The 19,161-nt window shown below is 37.9% G+C and overlaps 1 protein-coding gene across 1 annotated transcript; it reads right to left on the bottom strand.

Moving 5' to 3' along the window:
* Positions 1-753: 753 nt before the first annotated feature.
* Positions 754-4,779, bottom strand: LOC132038140 (probable LRR receptor-like serine/threonine-protein kinase At1g53420). The gene is made up of 13 exons (XM_059428862.1): positions 4,406-4,779; positions 3,954-4,025; positions 3,712-3,783; positions 3,430-3,513; positions 3,269-3,382; positions 3,105-3,176; positions 2,510-2,581; positions 2,277-2,348; positions 2,121-2,192; positions 1,969-2,040; positions 1,795-1,866; positions 958-1,022; positions 754-811 (listed from the first exon to the last, which is right to left on the bottom strand). The coding sequence occupies exons 1-12, from the start codon at positions 4,777-4,779 to the stop codon at positions 965-967; spliced, it is 1,206 nt and encodes a 401-aa protein (XP_059284845.1). The 3' UTR covers positions 754-811; positions 958-964.
* Positions 4,780-19,161: the final 14,382 nt, after the last annotated feature.

Raw genomic sequence — 19,161 nt, 5'->3', positions numbered from 1 at the left:
AATGTGTGAGTATTTGCATGAACTGTTTGTTTGGTGTTTATTTCCTGCAAAAGTCTGTCATGTTGCATATCACCTTTGAAAAGAATTGAATATATTCTCCTTACATATACGACATTTAACTTTGGATTTATAATAGCTGGATAAAATTAGTTCCTTTTACATATGAGGATAATATTGTTTTGTAAAGGTAAAAGTTGTTTTAAAAGTTTGGAGTAAATGAAATTCGTTAAAAGTTGTTTTACAAGTCACGGTTTATCTTCTTTCCGAGGCTTATGTTCACATTTTTGAAACGGTTTCAGAAACATCCCTGCGATTTTAACTTGGAAAAGTGAGTGGCAAAATATGTTGTAGAAATTAATGAAAAGAGAAAGTCGGCAGAGAAAATCATGTTAAATCAAACTTCAATTGGAAAAAATTAAATGCCACGATTTTACAATAATCGAAATATAACATAATTTCTTCCAAGAGACCCTTCAAATTTGAATTTAAAGGAGTGCTTGCTTCAAGGATTATATTTCTTCAATTTGTCTTTGTAACTGCAACTTGCAACTTTACCGTTAAATATAATTAAAGTTACAGTTGCAATTTTTCCCTTTATTTCGCGCTTGCTTTTACTTCCTTTTTATCACTTCACTTTAGTTTCATTCTGTTATTCCTTTCTCAGCTTGACAAAATAGATTTCCTAGGAGCTGCTAGTAATGTCTAAACTTAAAACCAAAAAAGTCTTCGAAATGCAAAAAGCACTTACACGTATGAAGTAGCATTCATCCAAGATGGAATTGTCTTGTTGAGCTTATTTCTTCTTAGAAATCTGCAAGAATGCATTGGATCATGACTCTTGATACCAAGACACAAACAGGAAAGAAGTGTGATAAAAATCAATGCTTCCACATTTTATTACAAAAGTAAGATCACATTTTATATCTAATGATTAGTTAGAGAAGTAAGGTCACTTACATATAATTCAACGAGGGTTAACAGCTTCTGGAATTGCACCAAACAAACTATTGACACTCAAGTCCCTACATCAGGAGAAAAAGAAGAAGTAGAATTACTATATATATTTGTTCAGAAAACATGTACTCCATCCATTTCAAAATAAGTGGTGTTTTTACATTTTCATTTTGTTAAAAAATAAGTGGTGTTTCACATAATCAAGAAGGCATTAATGATGTTATTCCCATTTACCCTCTTTTAAATAAAGGGAGTTTTACATACCCAAGAAACTACTAAAGAGCTACATCTGTTTCAAGTTATTTATTAAGGGTAAGTTAGTAAAAATACATCTTACTTTCTAGGAATGAGTAGTTTTCTTAAGGGGTGTGCCTAACTATTTTCTTATATACTGTATGTAGAGGCGGAAAATTAGCCCATGAAAATATGACCTGCCAACCCGCCCAGGTTGACAAGCCCATTCATTAGCTCGGTTCATACCAGCACAACCCATTTTAGCCCATCAAAAAGTTGGGCTGGTATAGATCAAAATATTTGTCAATTTTTTTTTTGTTTGATATAGCCATAATATGGAAAGAAAATAGTTTCATTACGTACTTAAAATTAAAAACAAAAAAATTAAGACTTAGTAACAATTGAGCGGGTTGGGTTATGACCCGTTTTTTAACCCACTTCAGTCCAAGTAACTTTTGGACCTAGTTATTAGCTCACTCCATTTTGACCCGCCCAACCCGCTCATTTGACACCCCTAGCATCGACTTTCCCTTATCAAATAAGTACATGCCTTTTTCTTTGTAAAGTAAAAGAATATGTAGATATTTACTGCAGAAGCTGTCTTACAGATACTGTAGGCGAAATAGCTTCCATATCCAAATAGGGATGTTGGCATCTATTGAGCAATTCCTCAATGTCCTAGATAAACAATAAACCAGAAAATAGAATTGGGTTTTAGGAGAAGAGCAAAAGAAAACTATTACTCCAATAACATGAAAGCTTGGATGCCAGGGGACTCACAAAATTCTCAAAAATTCCATTCCAGATAAATCTGGAAATGAGTAGCTTTTTCCAACTAAGTCACTGATATATCTGAAAGCAGATATTATAAAATCCGTAATAATTCAAAGTTTGGAAGAGTTGCGTACATCAAAAAAGCTATAGGATTTTACAGTTCCGTTAGACTCTTCAGCTTTGATATTTGGCCAGGCAAAGGCGCAGAAAAATTATTCCCCATCAGATTCCTTCTCAACATGAGGAAAAAAAATCAACAGTCTTGATAAAAACATGCATAGATCGTATAAAAGTGTACAGTTAGTGAGTTTTACAAGACATGCAGATCTTGCCACTGTTCGAAAATATCCGGAATTGTTTCATTGAGCTTGTTCCCTCGCACATCCCTACAGAGAAAGAAGATTAATCAATTGATATAAAAGTCCAATCTGAAGATCTATATACTCTCTCTCTCTCTCTCTCTCTCTCTCTCTCTCTCTTCCACCCTCCTCTTTCTTGTTTCAATTCTATGCTAATGAGAATTAAAGATAAGAGATTAAATACTTACAAGTACGTCCGTTTCTTTAAACTCTTGAAGCTCGGCGGCAAGGCACCAATAAATTCATTGTTCTGCAAGTGCCTGGAATCATTTACGACATAATAATAGGTATCTTCGTGTTCTTTGTTAACCTTGAATGAAACTCTATCCAGTACGATGCGGTTAAAATTTAGCAGCTTCTGCATCCCCATAATTACAGTTAGGTTAAAAGAATAAATAAAAGAAGTGAGTAGAATTGTTTTGCATTAGATACATATACATATATACACATATATATACACATATATACACACATATATACATATATATGTATGTATATATGTATGTATATGTACTTCGATAGACAGCTGTGTTGTGAATGCTCTCTAGGACCAGGGCATAGACAGAAGGAGAACAACTTTATCCCATTGTACGTAGATAAGTACATGCACAAGAATCCACTAAAGGTCAGTCTAAAATGTAAGTGGTTAGCTACATTTCTAAACTGGTATAATCCAACAGGTAATCATCTCTGCATGTAAGTCCGCGAACTTAATCAAGAAATTGTACTCAACCAGAAAAAGATAATTTTTATCTTAAGAATAACCAACAAAAATACACTTACAGCTCCTCTAGATTCACAAGATCTCCAAGCTTGACCGGGAGTACACCCGAGAGTTGATTATCCACCATGTACCTAACTGTGAAGGCAAATAGATGGGGATTCAAGTTTGCACTAAACCAAATGAAAAGTGAGATAAAGTAGATGGATTTTATCAAGGCTTTTACAATCTAGTGAGGCTCTTAATATTTCCCAGCTCGTCTGCAATTTTTCCTGATAAGAAATTATGGCAAGAAGAAGAGAAAATAATTATGAACTCCAGACAGTAGATAATACTAACTCTATTTTAGAATAGAAAGGACAATATAAAATACAGCTTTAGACTTACAAATTTTCCAAAGATGGGAGAGAACCCAATTCTGGAGGAATTATTTGGTCGAAGAAGTTTTTGCACAGATCTCTGTAGTGGCAACTACAGTTAGATTTTAATGATTAACTACAATTCCAATATAGAAGTTTGAGTGAATTAAAGCTGCAATTTTAAAATGCTGGTTCCATGTTAACTCTGCATTAGTTGACATGTAAAAATGCAGTAGAACTGCAGACAATTGTCTGACATCTAAGCGAGTTGAGTCTTAAGCTGATACAAAAAGGTATGGCAATGACATACATGCTTTTTAAAGACTTCATCTGACCAAAGAAAAGTGGAATGGGTCCTTCCAATGAGTTATCACAGAGGGAACTGTCAGATAAAACATCATAACCATCACAGTAATTCAAGAAAATACTTAGCTTCATCCATATCAATGGTAATGAAAGACTTTAAAAACAGATAAATAAGTTTCTAATGGCCACCGGAAATGATGTAGAATATAATGAAAGAATTGCAGTGGAAGTCATGAAACTACTCACAGATTCACTAGATTCTTCAGATTTTTGAATGGTTCAGGAATTATTCCACGTAACTTGTTTCCATTCAAATAACTGTGATCAACCAAAATAGAGAGAGAAGAGAGACAAAATTTTCAATGTAGTTTTAAAGAGATAAGAGATCCATAAAGGGTTCCCGTCTCTCAAGCTCTTTCTTCTTCTTTACCTCATAAGTTTTGAGATTTCCAATCAAGTCATCAATGGTCATTTTCTCCAGATCTTTGGCTTCTGTTATAGCATTAACTTTAATTTCTCAAGATCCTAGCAGAATACCAAGTCTTTTTCGAACTCGCTTGTTGATTGGAATGACTTCGCCAAGAGAGTGAAGCTCATTGATAATGGAGGTGAAACGAGTGTGCATATCCTGCATTGACTCATCGTCCTTCATTCTAAATAGTTCATAGGCAGTGGTGAGTATGTCTATTTTGGACTACTTGACTTGAGAGGTTCTTTCATGAGCTGTCAGGAGGGCTTCCCATATTTCCTTGGTAGTTTCATAAGATGAAACACGATTGTATTCATCTGGTCCAATACCGCACATTAAAATCTTCTTTGCCTTAAACCCATTTTCAATGGCTTTTCTGTCAGCTTCGGTATATTTTTTCCTAGGTTTTTCCTCTAGCTTTTCAGATTCAGCATCAGTCTTTGTAGGAACAAAAGGACCATCAAGAATGATGTCCCAGAGCTTAGAATCTTCAGCCATCAAATAGTCTTGTATTCTAGTTTTCCACCATCCATAGTACTTTCCATTAAATCTTTGAGGCCTCGTGGTTGACTGTCCTTCCTTAAAGTTTGGTGGAGCAGTCATAATGATAGATCCTTTCTAGGTGTTACCCTTTTAGAAAGAACCCGCTCTGATACCAATTGATAGAAACTAAGCGTCCATCAGAACAAATAAGGGACCAGGTACCTTATCTGTTCTCTCAAGTTAAAACAGAAAGTAAACAAGATACGATGTTTACGTGGAAAAATCCTTGCTCAAAGGATTAAAAACCATGACCTACCCTGGTAGGATTTCCAACTTCACTAACTGAGCAACGTCTTTTAGATTACAAGCCTTTTGCAACTAAGGAAGTAGCCTACTAATCCCTCCCCTTACAATACCTCTATTGCAAGCACTTATTTGACTAACTCTAGTCAAGAACCAAACTAATTCAGCTACCTCTAGCTGAACTTCAACTCACCATAACTAACTATAGTTACATGTCAACATAAAAAGCTTAATAAACCAAACACCTACAAAAACCCTTCTTAAAAGAAGTGTATGTTTACAATATTTAGACTAAAAGATAAAGACTAAAATAACCTAGGACTTAAGACATCTTCAGTATTGGGATCTAGTCCTTAGAGTTATTTAGTCTTGATTTTGAGAGCTCTGAGAAGGCAATGGTGACTACTCTTTTCAACAATGAGAATAATATGTTTTGAGTTGCTAAGTCAAACAAATGCCAATATGTTGTTTATATGGGGGGCCGAGTGAGGAGCATGTGAGAAGCATGTGACATAGATAGAGACATTGCATGGTCCGTCCGTCCCTCTTGCTCGTAAGTCGAACAAAGGCCGCGACTTTAATTTGTCACAGTCATAAAGTGCCCAGGGGACCTGATCAAGGACCTGGTCCCTGATTCATATGTCAGTCATCAAAACTCACAACTCATCACTATCCGACCGGCCCGTTTACGAATCCAAGAGTTAAGAATTAAAATTTATGCCTCCAATCATTCATCGGCGAGAAAAAAGAAAATAGTGAAGTAACAGAATTGCGCAACCAGACTCTTTGCAGCTTTTAGATATAAAAGCCCTAGCATTCATGACTGCTTACATGGCTATGACGAGCTTTCACTATTTAACATAATGCTGGTCATTGTGTGATGCTTTCAGTATCCATTTCTTTAGAATGAATATTTGAGCACTGTGATGTTGAAACATTGATTTTTATAACATTTTTTCCTTTTCTGTCTTGGTATTAAGCGTCATGATCCAATGTGTTGTTTCTAGATTTCTAAGAAGAAATAAGCTCAATGAGACAATTCCATCTTGGAATGCTACTTCATACGTGTATGTCACGACCCAACCGGAGGGTCATGACGGGCACCCAGAGCTAACCCACCAGGCACCTCTCATCATGCTTCCATAATTATATCAAGGTGAGCCACGCGCCAACTCACAAATTTCTATGCATCATTAATACCACTTCCAATGGGCTTAGGCACTTTTATATCATCATCAACAACTATTCCTATATACATATACACAAGTCGACGAGGCTAACAAAATGATGTACAAAAATATGAGCCGACAAAGCTAATAGACATCTAACTATCCATGACTTTCTACGAGCCTCTAAGAAGAGTATGAAATGTCATATAGATGGGACAGGGCCCCGCCATGCCCATATATACACAAAAGAATAGTACCGACAGCTGCAGCTCCGAATCAAGTGGAGCTCCGCTAAGAAGTCTCTGGATAAGCAACCTAAGAATCAAGTCTATCTCCCTTTCTACCTGCAGGCATGACACAGCGTCCACAAACAAAAGGGACGTCAATACGAATAATGTACCGAGTATGTAAGGCATAAATAATAACATAACAAGGATATGAAAGATAACATTTGATAGAAGAGCCATGAGATACGAGGGCCATTTATACCTCTAGCGACGTTCATCATATTTAGTTACCCTTTCTCTAACGAAGACCTTCCATTACATACACATACATATATAGTAGTACCATACTCGACCATAGAGGTTCAGTGCCACACATACCCCACCATGTCAAGGCTTGGTGTTATACATACCTGGCCCTACCAAGGCTCAGTGTTATCCGTACCCAACTGTAGTGGTACGCGCGCAATAAATATCATACCCGGTCATATAAGCTCTGTGTTATTCAATAGCCATACATAAGTATATTTATACGTAGGAGTACATACGTATCATCAAAATCATCATCATCATCAACATCATCATTTTCGTTATATCTTTCCTTAGAGGATCAACCATCATAAGATGGAACCAACAGTGTCATAAGAATATCAAGAACTATGAGCTTTAGTGATTCTAGGAATGAAGTCATTATGAAAGACATTATGGAATTCACGTGAAGGTATACGACAATGGGATCATGCCTTAAGAAAGAAGGGTTAGCCTTACATACCTTTATGTCTTCTTAACTATTTAACGTTCACCTCCGAAGCCCGAGAATCTACATTCAAGAGAGTTCATACCAAGGTTAGGCTTCAAAGACACCCTTAAGTTCAAACTAGTATAATTCGTAAGCTAGCGAAAATTGGGCAGCATTTCCCCTATTCGATCTACTTCTACCAAATTCCAAAAAAACTCCCAACAACAATGACATTATTAATAATACCATAATCAAGAGACTCTACTCAAGTTAAGCATCATTCAATCCCCAAAACTCCTTTTCAAGATCATTCATAACAATAGCTATAACACAACACTATATATACTTAAATACAATACTTCCTCAACATCCTTAATATCATCCACATCAAAATTATACTCATAGCATGCCAAGAATCACAATTCATGTTAACCTATAGCTCACAACATCTTTAAGTTCATGCTTGAACTCTATTCTCACTTTTCTTCCTTCAACCACATGGTATAACAATCAAACAACCTTAACCATATGTAAAAGATGTAAGATATTACCTTAATCACTCAAAACAAGTTTTGGATCAACTTACTCCACCAAGGTGAAGTCTCCAACATCAACACCAAAGGAAAACTTGAGTTCCACAAACCCTAGCAAGCTTTTTAGCACTTGAGCTTCTTGATTCCCTTGGATTTGGCTTGGATGGGTTCATAGACTTAGAGAGAGGGTTTTGGAGAGCCCAAGGGTCTGATTTGGGGAAATAATGTGACAAAATGAAAAGAAATGAAATATATAAAGCATAACTTAAAAGCCTGTCGGGCAATCCTGTGCCCACTTTGACGGACCGTCAAAATTCCTATGGTCCTTCAAAGTGCACCGTCAAAGCTTCCAGCCCAACATGGCTCACTGTGACTGTTATACTGTGGTGTTTCACCATTTGATGGGCCGTCAAAGGTTATACGGTCCGTCAAAGTGCCATCTTCCGATAAGTTGCTCCTTTTGATTCGTTTGACTACCAATCCTTATGGAACCTTCTTGGCACTTGGGTAACACTTCATTAACCATATAAGAGACCCTATAGCTTCTCCCCAAGTTGTTATCAAGCAAATTATAACTCAATTGTCGCAAAATCATCCCAAACATAGCTTATATTCTACTTCCCTTGGCGAACTTAATTCCACCGATTCATATGACTTCAAAACCTTATGGTACGCGCTTAAAGTTATCAAATAATCTCCTCAATCTCATAAGGAATTTATGTCCACTTTAGGCTTACGTTAGTCTACTCATAATGCAACAACCCGAAACTTCGAGATGTAACATTCTTCCTCCCTTAGGAACATTCGTCCTCGAATGTTAGATTCGTAGGGATTCTACAAAAATTTCGCTAGAGTTCCCCTGTAATATGGAACTACCATCCTATCACAGCAACCCAAAATATATATCGTCTCATAGGGCTACAATACAACAACAACAACCATGGCCACACACGACTAAGAAAACATCAAAAGAAAGCATTACATACCTGAGGACAATGGCATCTCCTCTGGAGTCTCCTCTGGAGGTGGAAATAAATGTGGGTACCTGAAATTCATGTCTTACTCAGCTTCCCAAGTCATTTCCTCTCTATTATTGTTTCTCCATAAGAATTTGACTGAAGCTACATCTTTGGTTCTGAGTCTCCGTACTTGCTGATCTAGAATGGCAATGGGAACTTCTTCTACAGGTACAATCCTGGAAGGGTCTCCAATGCACTTACGAAGTATTGATACATGGAAAATCGGATGGACTGACTCCAAATATGAAGGTAGATCTAATTTATAAGCCACTTGACCTACCTTGCGAACAATCTCATAAGGCCCAATATACCGCGGACTAAGCTTGCCCTTTATGCCAAATCTCATGACGCCCTTCATTGGCGACACCTTCAAGAATACCCAATCTTTCACTTGGAACTCTAAATCTCGTCGACGATTATCTGCATAGGATTTCTGATGACTCTGAGCTATAAATAATCGATCCTGTATAAGCTTGACCTTCTCTATAGCTTTCTGGATCAAGTCTGGCCCTATTAGTTTAGTTTCTCCCACTTCGAACCACCCAATTGGCGATTTGCACTTTGGCCCATATAAAGCCTCATACGGGGCCATTTGGATGCTAGAATGATAACTATTGTTATAAGAAAATTCAATAAGAGGTAAGTGATCATCCCAACTACCTCCAAAATCAATACACGTACGCCGTAGCATATCCTTAAGAGTACAGATGGTACGCTCGGCTTGCCCATCACCGTGGATGAAATCTTTGTACTAAGACTCACATGAGTCCCCAAACCTTCTTAGAAAGACTTCCAGAAATTGGCTGTGAACTGTGTCCCTCTATCGGAAATAATTGATACTGGAACACCATGGAGTCGTACTATTTGTTTGACATAAAGCTTTGCATAATCTTCCGCTACATATATGGTTCTGACTGGTAAGAAATGAGCTGACTTCGTAAGTCAATCCACAATTACCCATATAGAATCATACTTATGTTGAGAATGAGGTAAGCCCACGATGAAATCCATATTAATCACCTCCCATTTTCAAGTTGGAATTTCCATAGCTTGCAATAATCCGCCGGGCTTTTGATGTTCAATCTTGACTTGTTGATAGTTAGGACATTGAGCCACGAATTTCGCTATATCTTTCTTCATTCCATTCAACCAATTAATGGATTTAATATCATGGTACATTTTCATTGCTCCGGGATGAACAGAATAACGAGAACAATGAGCTTCTTTCGAAATCTGATGACGTAATCCTGCAACATCGGGAACACACAACCTGCCTCTACATCGGAGAACTCCGTCTCCAGAAATCTCAAAGGATGACTTTTCCTTCTAAGGAAGTATATTTCTCTAACGAACTAGTATGGGATCCTTATACTGGCGCTCTTTCATTTCGACTACTAATGATGAAACGACTTAATTTTAGATGGTAGCTCCCATATTGCCCGAGTCTATTATTTGAACTCCTAGGCTAGCTAACTGCTGGAGCTCACGAGCTAATTCTGTTTTTTCTAGTTGAACATCACATAAACTACCTATGGATCTACGGCTAAGAGCATCAGCCACAATGTTCGCCTTTCCCGAGATGATATAAGATGTTAACATCATAATCCTTCAGCAACTCCAACCACTGCCTTTGCCGTAAATTTAACTCTTTTTGTTTGAAAATATATTGAAGGCTCTTGTGATCCGTATAAATATCAACATGGACACCATACAAATAATGTCTCCACATCTTCAATGCATGGATCACCGCAGCTAACTCAAGATCACGGGTTGGATAATTTTTCTCATGTTTCCGTAATTGTCTCGAAGCATAGGCAATCACCTTACCATGCTGCATCAACACACATCCTAACCCAATGCCTGAAGCGTCACAATAAAAAATATAGCCTTCTGATCCTTCTGGAAGTGTCAGGACTGGGGAAGAAGTTAATCTATCCTTCAATTCCTGAAAACTGCACTCACAAGCATCCGTCCATTGAAATTTAGCTGATTTCTGAGTTAGCTTAGTTATGGGTGCAGAAATAGAAGAAAAGCCATCTACAAATCTTCTGTAATAACATATTAAGCCCAGAAAACTACGAACCTCCATAGGTGTTGTAGGCCTTGGCCAAGTCTTCACTGCCTCAATCTTCTGTGTATCCACTCGAATACCATCGGCTGAAATGACATGCCAAAAAGGTCACCGAATTCAACTAGAATTCACACTTTGAAAATTTTGCAAATAGCTCCCGGGTTTGGAGTACTCTAAGGATGGTACGTAAATAATTCACATGTTCTACCTCGGACCGAGAATATACTAGGATATCGTCAATGAACACAATCACAAATGAATCTAAGAAAGGCCTGAACATATTGTTCATCAAATTCATAAATACTACCGGTGCATTAGTTAGCCCAAATGACATTATCCGGAACTCGAAATGACCATATCTCATCCTGAAGGCCGTCTTAGGAATATCTTCCTCCCTAACTCTCACCTGATGATACCCGGATCTCAAATCTATTTTTGAAAACCACTTGGCACCCTGCAATTGATCAAATAAATCATCAATCCTTGGGAGCGGATATTTATTCTTGATCGTCACCTTATTCAGTTGTCTGTAATCAATACACATTCGTAAGGAGCCATCTTTCTTCCTTACTAACAACACGGGTGCTCCCCACGAGGAAGAACTAGGCCTAATAAAGCCCTTTTTAAGTAAGTCCTTCAATTGCTCTTTCAACTCTTTCAATTCTGCGGGAGCCATTCTATAAGGAGAAATAGATATGGATTTAGTATCCGGTATTAAATCAATAGCAAAATCAACCTCTCACTCTGGAGGAAGGCCTAGAAGCCCATCTGGGAATACATCCGAAAACTCATTCACTACGGGGACAGACTGAACAGTCGGTGATTCAGCTTCTATATCTTTAACCCGAACTAGATGATAAATACAACCTTTCGCAATCATCCTTCTTGCCTTGAGATAGGAAATAAAACTACCTCTCGGAGACGCTGTATTTCCCTTCATTCCAAAACTAGTTCTCCCGAAAACTTGAAGAGAACCATTTTTGTTCTACAATCCACATTGGCATAGTAAGAAGCCAACCAATCCATGCCCATGATAACATCAAAATCCACCATTTTCAACTCATGTAAATCAGCCATAGTATGATGATCGCAAATCACAATCACACAATTTCTATCCACTCGGCTAACTATTACTGGATCACCAACGGGTGTCGATTCCTCAAAAGGTTTGATTGACTCCAGTTTAACCCCAAATCGACCAACAATATATGGAGTAACATATGATAATGTGGAGCCTGGATCAATCGATGCATAAACATTATGAGAAAATACCGATAATATACCTGTGACAACATCAGGGGAGGACTCAAGATCCTGTTACCCAGCCAATGTATAAATACGGTACTGAGGACTACTAGAACTGTGAGCTCCTCCTCTACCTCTACCACGGCTAACTGGTGTCTGTGAACTTTGCCTCGGAGGGTGTATAGACGACGAAGACCTCGCTGCTGACCCTGTAGCCTGAACTATTCCTCTAGTACCTCTCGAGGGGCAATTACGCATGATATGGCCTGGCCGACCACATGTATAGCAATCATCGGAGCCTAATCGACACTGGCCCCAATGTAACTTCCCGCACTGAGAACATCGTGGCATGGGTGGCCTTGCCTGGCCCGAGTCGCCTCTGTAATGAGAACCTGAAGCTTTAAAACTCTGACCCGGCCTGGAGTGAGTAGATCTATCAAATCTCTGGCCTGTAAACCGTAGAGGCATACTAGTTATGGAATGGCCTGAATGCCTAGAAAAATGATGTCTTTGCCCTCCTCTGAACTCACTAGTTGGACCCGAAGATCTAGCCCTCTTGCTATACCCTCTATCATGCTCCCGCTCACTTCTTTGCCGTTGTTGGCCTTCCTCCAAATTCTGGGCATGGGCTTGAATGTAAGAAATGTCCATATTGTCCTGAAGTGATGCAGTCAAGCACTTATCCATCAAATGTGGCCCTAAACCACTCACAAATCGATGCACCCGATCACCCATATCCGCTACCATGGCCGGAGCATATCTAGCCAAAGAATTGAAGCAGAGACTATACTTTAAGGCACTCATACTTCCTTGCCTAAGATTCAAGAACTTATCAACTCTAGCCCGCCGAAATTCTGGGGGCAAGTAGTGTCGAAGGAAAGCATAGACATATTCTTGCTATACCGGGGGAGGTGCATGACTCCCCTAGAAGACAACCAAACTGTATACCAGTGAATCGCTACATCCCGCAGTCTATATGAAGCTAGCTTTACCGATTCAATGTCAGAAGCATGCATTAACCAAAGTGTCTTCAACATTCCATCAATAAAGCTTTGAGGGTCCTCATCCGGCTTTGATCTGAAGAATTTCGGAGAGTTTAGGCTAATAAAGTCATAGGCTCTAACACTCATAGCCCTATCACTATACATACCCTGTCGCTGGGCCTGAGTGGCAACCAACTGAGTCAACAAATGAATAGCCTCTTTCATCTCTTGGCCTGAAACCTCTGGTAGAGGAAGTGGAGGTGTCGGAGCTGGGGCTGAGACTCCCTCATGCTCCTCTGAAATAGGCAATGAATGAGAGGACCGAGATGGAACCTCATTCTGGGACTCACCCTCCTCTATAACTGTCTTGCCCTTTTGGGCTGCTGTAGCTTCTCTTTACAGGCATCTCTGAAATACATAACACATAGTTAAGGAAAGATAAATCCTCATATCATGGCTCTATCGCACGATCTATAAAGAAAGAAGGTCATTCATTCATAAAAATGCCCGCAGCCTCCTATTTGTATGCGCGCAACACACCCATAAATAAGACTCTACTAGACACAGCTCGTAAACATACCCTAGGAAGGAACTACTCTGATACCACTTTTTTCACGACACAATTAGAGGGCCATGACGGGCATCCAGAGCTAACCCACCGGGCACCTCTCATCATGCTTCCATAATTATATCTAGGTGAGCCACATGACCAACTCATAAATTTCTATGCATCATTAATACCATTTCCAACGGGCTAAGGCACTTTTATATCATTATCAACAATTATGCCCACATACATATACACAAGCTAATGAGGCTAACAAAATGATGTACAAAAATATGAGCTGGCAAGGCTAATAGACATCTAACTATCCATGACAGTCGATGAGTCTCTAAGAAGAGTATGAAATATCATATAGACGGGACAGGGCCCCGTCATGCCCATATATACACAAAAGAATAGTACCGACAGCAGCAGCTCCGAATCAAGTGGAGCTCCTCTAAGAAGTCTCTGGATAAGCAGCCTAAGAGTCAAGTCTATCTCCCTGTCCACCTGCGGGCATAACACATCATCCACAAACAAAAGGGACATCAGTACGAATAATGTACTGCTTATGTAAGGCATAAACAATGACATAACACGGATATGAAAGATAACACTTGATAGAAGAACCATGAGATAGGAGGGCCATTTATACCTCTAGCGACGTTCATCATATTTACTTACCCTTTCTTTAACGAAGACCTTCCATTACATACACATACATATATAGTAGTACCATACTCGACCATAGAGGTTCAGTGCCATACATACCCTACTATGACAAGGCTCGGTGTTATACATACTTGGCCCTACCAAGACTCAGTGTTATCCGTACCCCACTATAGTGGTGTGCGCGCAATAAATATCATACTCGGCCATATAAGTTCAGTCTTATTCAATAGCAATACATAAGTATATATATATACATAGGAGTACATAAGTATCATTAACATCATCATCATCATCATCATCATTTTATTTATATCTTTCCTTAGAGGATCAAATATCATAGGATGAAACCAATGGTGTCACTAGAATATAAGGAACTAAGAGCTTTAGTGATTCTAGGAACGAAGTCATCATGAAAGACATTATTGAATTCATGTGAAGGTATATGACAATGGGATCATGCCTTAAAAAAAAAGGGTTAGCCTTAGATACCTTTATGTCTTCTTAACTATTTAACGCTCACTTCCAAAGCCCGAGGAATCTATATTCAAGAGGGTTCATACCAAGGTTACGCTTCCAAGACACCCTTAAGTTCAAACTAGTATAATTCGTAAGCTAGCGAATATTGGGCAGCATTTCCCCTATTCCATCTACTTTTACCAAATTCCAAAATAACTCCCAACAACAATGACATTATTAACAATACCATAATCAAGAGACTCTACTCAAGTTAAGCAGCATTCAATCCCCTAAACTCCTTTTCAAGATCATTCATAACAATAGCTACAACACAACACCATATATGCTTACATATAATACTTACTCAACATCCTTAATATAATCCACATCAAAATTATACTCATAGCATGCCAAGAATCACAATTCAAGTTAACCTATAGCTCATAACATCTTTAAGTTCATGCTTGAACTCTATTCATACTTTTCTTCCTTTAACCACATGGTATAACAATCAAACAACGTTAACCATATGTAAAAGATATAAGATCTTGCTTTAATCACTCAAAACAAGTTTTGGATCAACTTACTCCACCAAGGTGAAGTCTCCAACATCAACACCAAAGGAAAACTTGAGTTCCACAAACCTTAGCAAGCTTCTTAGCACTTGAGCTTCTTGATTCCTTTGGATTTGGCTTGGATGGGTTCCTAGAATTAGAGAGAGTGTTTTGAAGAGCCCAAGGGTCTGATTTGGGGAAATAATGTGACAAAATGAAAAGAAATGAAATATATAAAGCGTGACTTAAAAACCCGTCGAGCAATCCTGCGCCCACTTTGACGGATCGTCAAAATTCCTACGGTCCTTCAAAGTGCACCGTCAAAGTGTCCAGCCCAACATGGCTCATTGTGACCGCTATACGGTGGTGATCCACCATTTGACGAGTCGTCAAATGTTATACAATCCGTCAAATGGTCCGTCAAAGTGCCATCTTCTGATAAGTTGCTCCTTTCGATTCGTTTGACTCCCAATCCTTATGGAACTTTCTTGGCACTTGCGTAACACTTCGTTAACCATCTAAGAGACCCTATAGCTTCTCCCCCAAGTCGTTACCAAACAAAGTATAACTCAATATGGCTTACATTCTACTTCCCTTGACGAACTTAATTCCACCGATTCATATGAATTCAAAACCTTATGGTACGCACTTAAAGTTATCAAATACTCTCCTAAATCTCATAAGGAATTTATGTCCACTTTAGGCTTACGTTAGTCTACTCATAATGCAACAACTCAAAACTCCGAGATGTAACAGTGTAAGTGCTTTTTGCATTAATACATTACTACTTTTTTGGTTTTAAGTTCAGACATTACTAGCAGCTCCTAGGAAATCTATTTTGTCAAGCCGAGGAAGGGAGTAATAGAATGAAACTAAAGTGAAGTGATAAAAAGGAAGTGAAAGCAAGCATGAAACAAAGCGTAAAATTGCAACTGTAAATTTAATTATATTTAACGTTAAAGTTGCAAGTTGCAGCTATAGCACAAATTGAATAAATATAATCCTTGGAGCAAGCACTTCTTTAAATTCAAATTTGAAGGGTCTCTTGGAAGAAATTTTATTATATTTCGGTTGTTGTAAAATCATGGCATTTAATTTCTTCCAATTGAATTTTGATTTAACATGATTTTCTCTGCCGACTTTCTCTTTTCGTTAATTTCTACAACATATTTTGCCACTCACTCTTCCAAGTTAAAAATGCAGGGATGTTTTTGAAAGCCGTTTCAAAAATGTGAAACATATGGCCACAACGACAGTAAGAATATAACTGGTTCCTGAATAATTTGTAACTTGAGTTGCTGCATCAGCTACATCATAATGCATCACTCTATTGAAATAAGTCACCAAGGTTACTCCTATCACAAATGATGCCAAGTTCTCACAAGCAAATGTACCTATAAATATTCAATATATGGCACACAAAACTTTAATGAATGAATTAAGGTTTGAAGGGTCTAAAAGAATGTAACTTGAAAATATAATGGCATTGGAATGTTAGATCTTAATGGTGAAGCTTTTAGATCCCCGGTATGAATATTCTTGATAGGGTGAGGACTTTTGGAAAAAACCATGAGGTAGCTTGATACAGAGCGAATAATACCACATTATGTTAAGGATATCATTAGACTGACTGAACCCATCAAACTAGTATTTAAACTGACGGTTCGACGTGACGAATATGAAAATAGGCAAAAGCTTTTATATTGTGGCCCAATATTATATATTAAATTGAGAACACCCTTAGAGAAATTCTAGATTTCACCATTGCTTTGGAGACACAGACAGAAAGAGAAATATGTGGGCTTGATGATCATAAATACTTAATGATGTCTGTAATATACAGTGGATCTCCAGATAAGCCCATAAATCTTGGTAATATGCCAGCTATGTGGTTAGTTTGATTGGGAGATTATATTGTTGGTGTGAAAATAAAGGTATACTTATATTTGGCACAAATATCTATGTTTCGTGTCGCTTTTTCTCTAAATCTCAGTATTTTACTTGTTTTCTAGAGAATAAAGTCATTGTATCCGGGCTTATGTTGCTATGTTTTTTTGAATAGGTGTAACACAACCATTTGGAGGAGAACTGAGCAGTTTTGGGGGACTTTTGGAAGCTTTGGCATCTGAACGTGGATGATTTACGGTATGATGGATAAGCAACAATAGTGATGGGATAAAAATTTAGTTCCACCATATCCTTTTGGGACAAGTTATCCCAGTATTAAAAATAGTACTGGGATAACTTATACCTACCGGAGGGTGGAATAATAATCTCGGGATAACTTATCCCAGGATAAAACAACGAATTGACTAAAATAGCCCTAAGGTTGAATAATAATCCTTTCGCTTTTCTCATTTCGTTGTCTATTTTTTGCATTCTGTCTATTCACTTTGTTGAATCTATCTTATTTTAAAAACTAGTTCCTGGAGCTAATTTTCATCTGTAATGACTAACAATTGGAGCCTTTTGCTTAATGAATATGTTATGCATGTTCTTAGCAACTTGGAAAATTCTAGGTTCTTGATCCCTTTTTCTCTTCCTCTAAATATTGCGAATAATTGTGCAATGTTTGTTGGATTCTTGAATTTAGAATGGTTATATTTGCATTGCCTACCATATAAATCCAAAAGAGTAAAGGGAAAGAGTTTTTTTCTGATGCAAAACAATTAATGATAACTTAAGATCATAAAAGAACCATAAAGGGCATCAAATTGACAAAAAGATAAGGGAAAATGTAGTTGGGGAGTCAGTTATAGCTAGACGTATCTATAGGGGCTGTCCAATTAAAGTGTATCATTGCCTTACTATAGCAGACTTAGTAGAATTGGAGATGGTAGATTTTGATGTAATCATGGTCATGGATTGGTTAGAGTCTTGTTATGCCACAGTGGGTTGTAGGACCAAGATACTAAGTTTTGAACTTCCTGGTGAACCACTCTTAGAGTGGAAGGGTGATGCAGTAGCACCTAAGGGTAGGTTTATTTTCTATCTTAAAGCCAGAAAGATGATCTCTAAAGGGTATATCTACCATCTAGTTTGAGCTAAGGATGCAAATGTCCAGACCCCCACTCTTCAGTCCATACCAATTGTAAATGAGTTCCCAGAAGTGTTCCCTAAGGATCTTCCCAGAATCCCTCCTGATAGGGAGATTGACTTTGAAATTGATCTACTTCTCGATACTAAGCCGATATCTATTCCACCTTATAGAATGTCTCCCGCAGAGTTGGAGGAGTTAAAAGCCCAGTTGAAAGATCTTCTAGATAAGAGATTTATAAGGCCAAGTTTCTCACCTTAGGGCGCACCGGTCATGTTTGTCCGAAAGAAGGATGGGTCTCTGCGTGTGTGTATTGACTATCGTCAGTTGAATATCCTCACTTTCTTTAGGTTCAGATATGTAGTTTCATAGTTGCAATAATTTAAAAAGCAAAAAGGATAGGAGAAGTATTATTGTGGATCCTAATGTAAACAGGTAAATTTTCACAAAAGAAGGTTGCTAGTGAAATCATATGGAGAACATTCAACTTTCTCAAAAAAAGATTATTTATGCAATCATATAATGATATACAGGTCATTTTATTTTTTGAAAATGTTGCATTCTGCAGGGGAGGAATATACGTACAATAGACCCTTGTGGTCCAGTGTTTTTAGGATCCGTGCATAGCGCGAGTTTAGTGACTAGGCTGCCCTTTTTATACTACTCCCTCTGTTCCAATTTAAGTGTCTTAGTTTGACTTGACATGGAGTTTAAGGATTAAAGAGAGACTTTTGAATCTTATGGTCCTAAATTAAAGATATGTATAATGTATTAAAATGTCCTTTGATTCTTGTGATTATAAATTTGTTTGAATTGCCAATTTATTAAATACAGAAAGAGACATTCTTTTTGGGACAAACCAAAAAGAAAAGTAAGACACTTAAATTGGACGGTTAGAGTCTTGTTATTCCACAGTGGGTTGTAGGACCAAGATAGTAAGTTTTGAACTTCCC

Source organism: Lycium ferocissimum, chromosome 11 (genome assembly GCF_029784015.1).
Source record: "Lycium ferocissimum isolate CSIRO_LF1 chromosome 11, AGI_CSIRO_Lferr_CH_V1, whole genome shotgun sequence".
Lineage (NCBI taxonomy): Eukaryota > Viridiplantae > Streptophyta > Magnoliopsida > Solanales > Solanaceae > Lycium > Lycium ferocissimum.
This window is presented reverse-complemented; position numbering and strand designations above follow the sequence as displayed.

Coding starts and splice junctions, on each gene's coding strand:
- LOC132038140 (XM_059428862.1), bottom strand. CDS start 4,779: ATGACTGCTCCACCAAACTTTAAGGAAGGACAGTCAACCACGAGGCCT. Junction 3,514..3,711: donor ATGAAGTCTTTAAAAAGCAT/GTATGTCATTGC, acceptor ATCTAACTGTAG/TTGCCACTACAGAGATCTGT. Junction 1,867..1,968: donor ATGGAATTTTTGAGAATTTT/GTGAGTCCCCTG, acceptor TTGTTTATCTAG/GACATTGAGGAATTGCTCAA.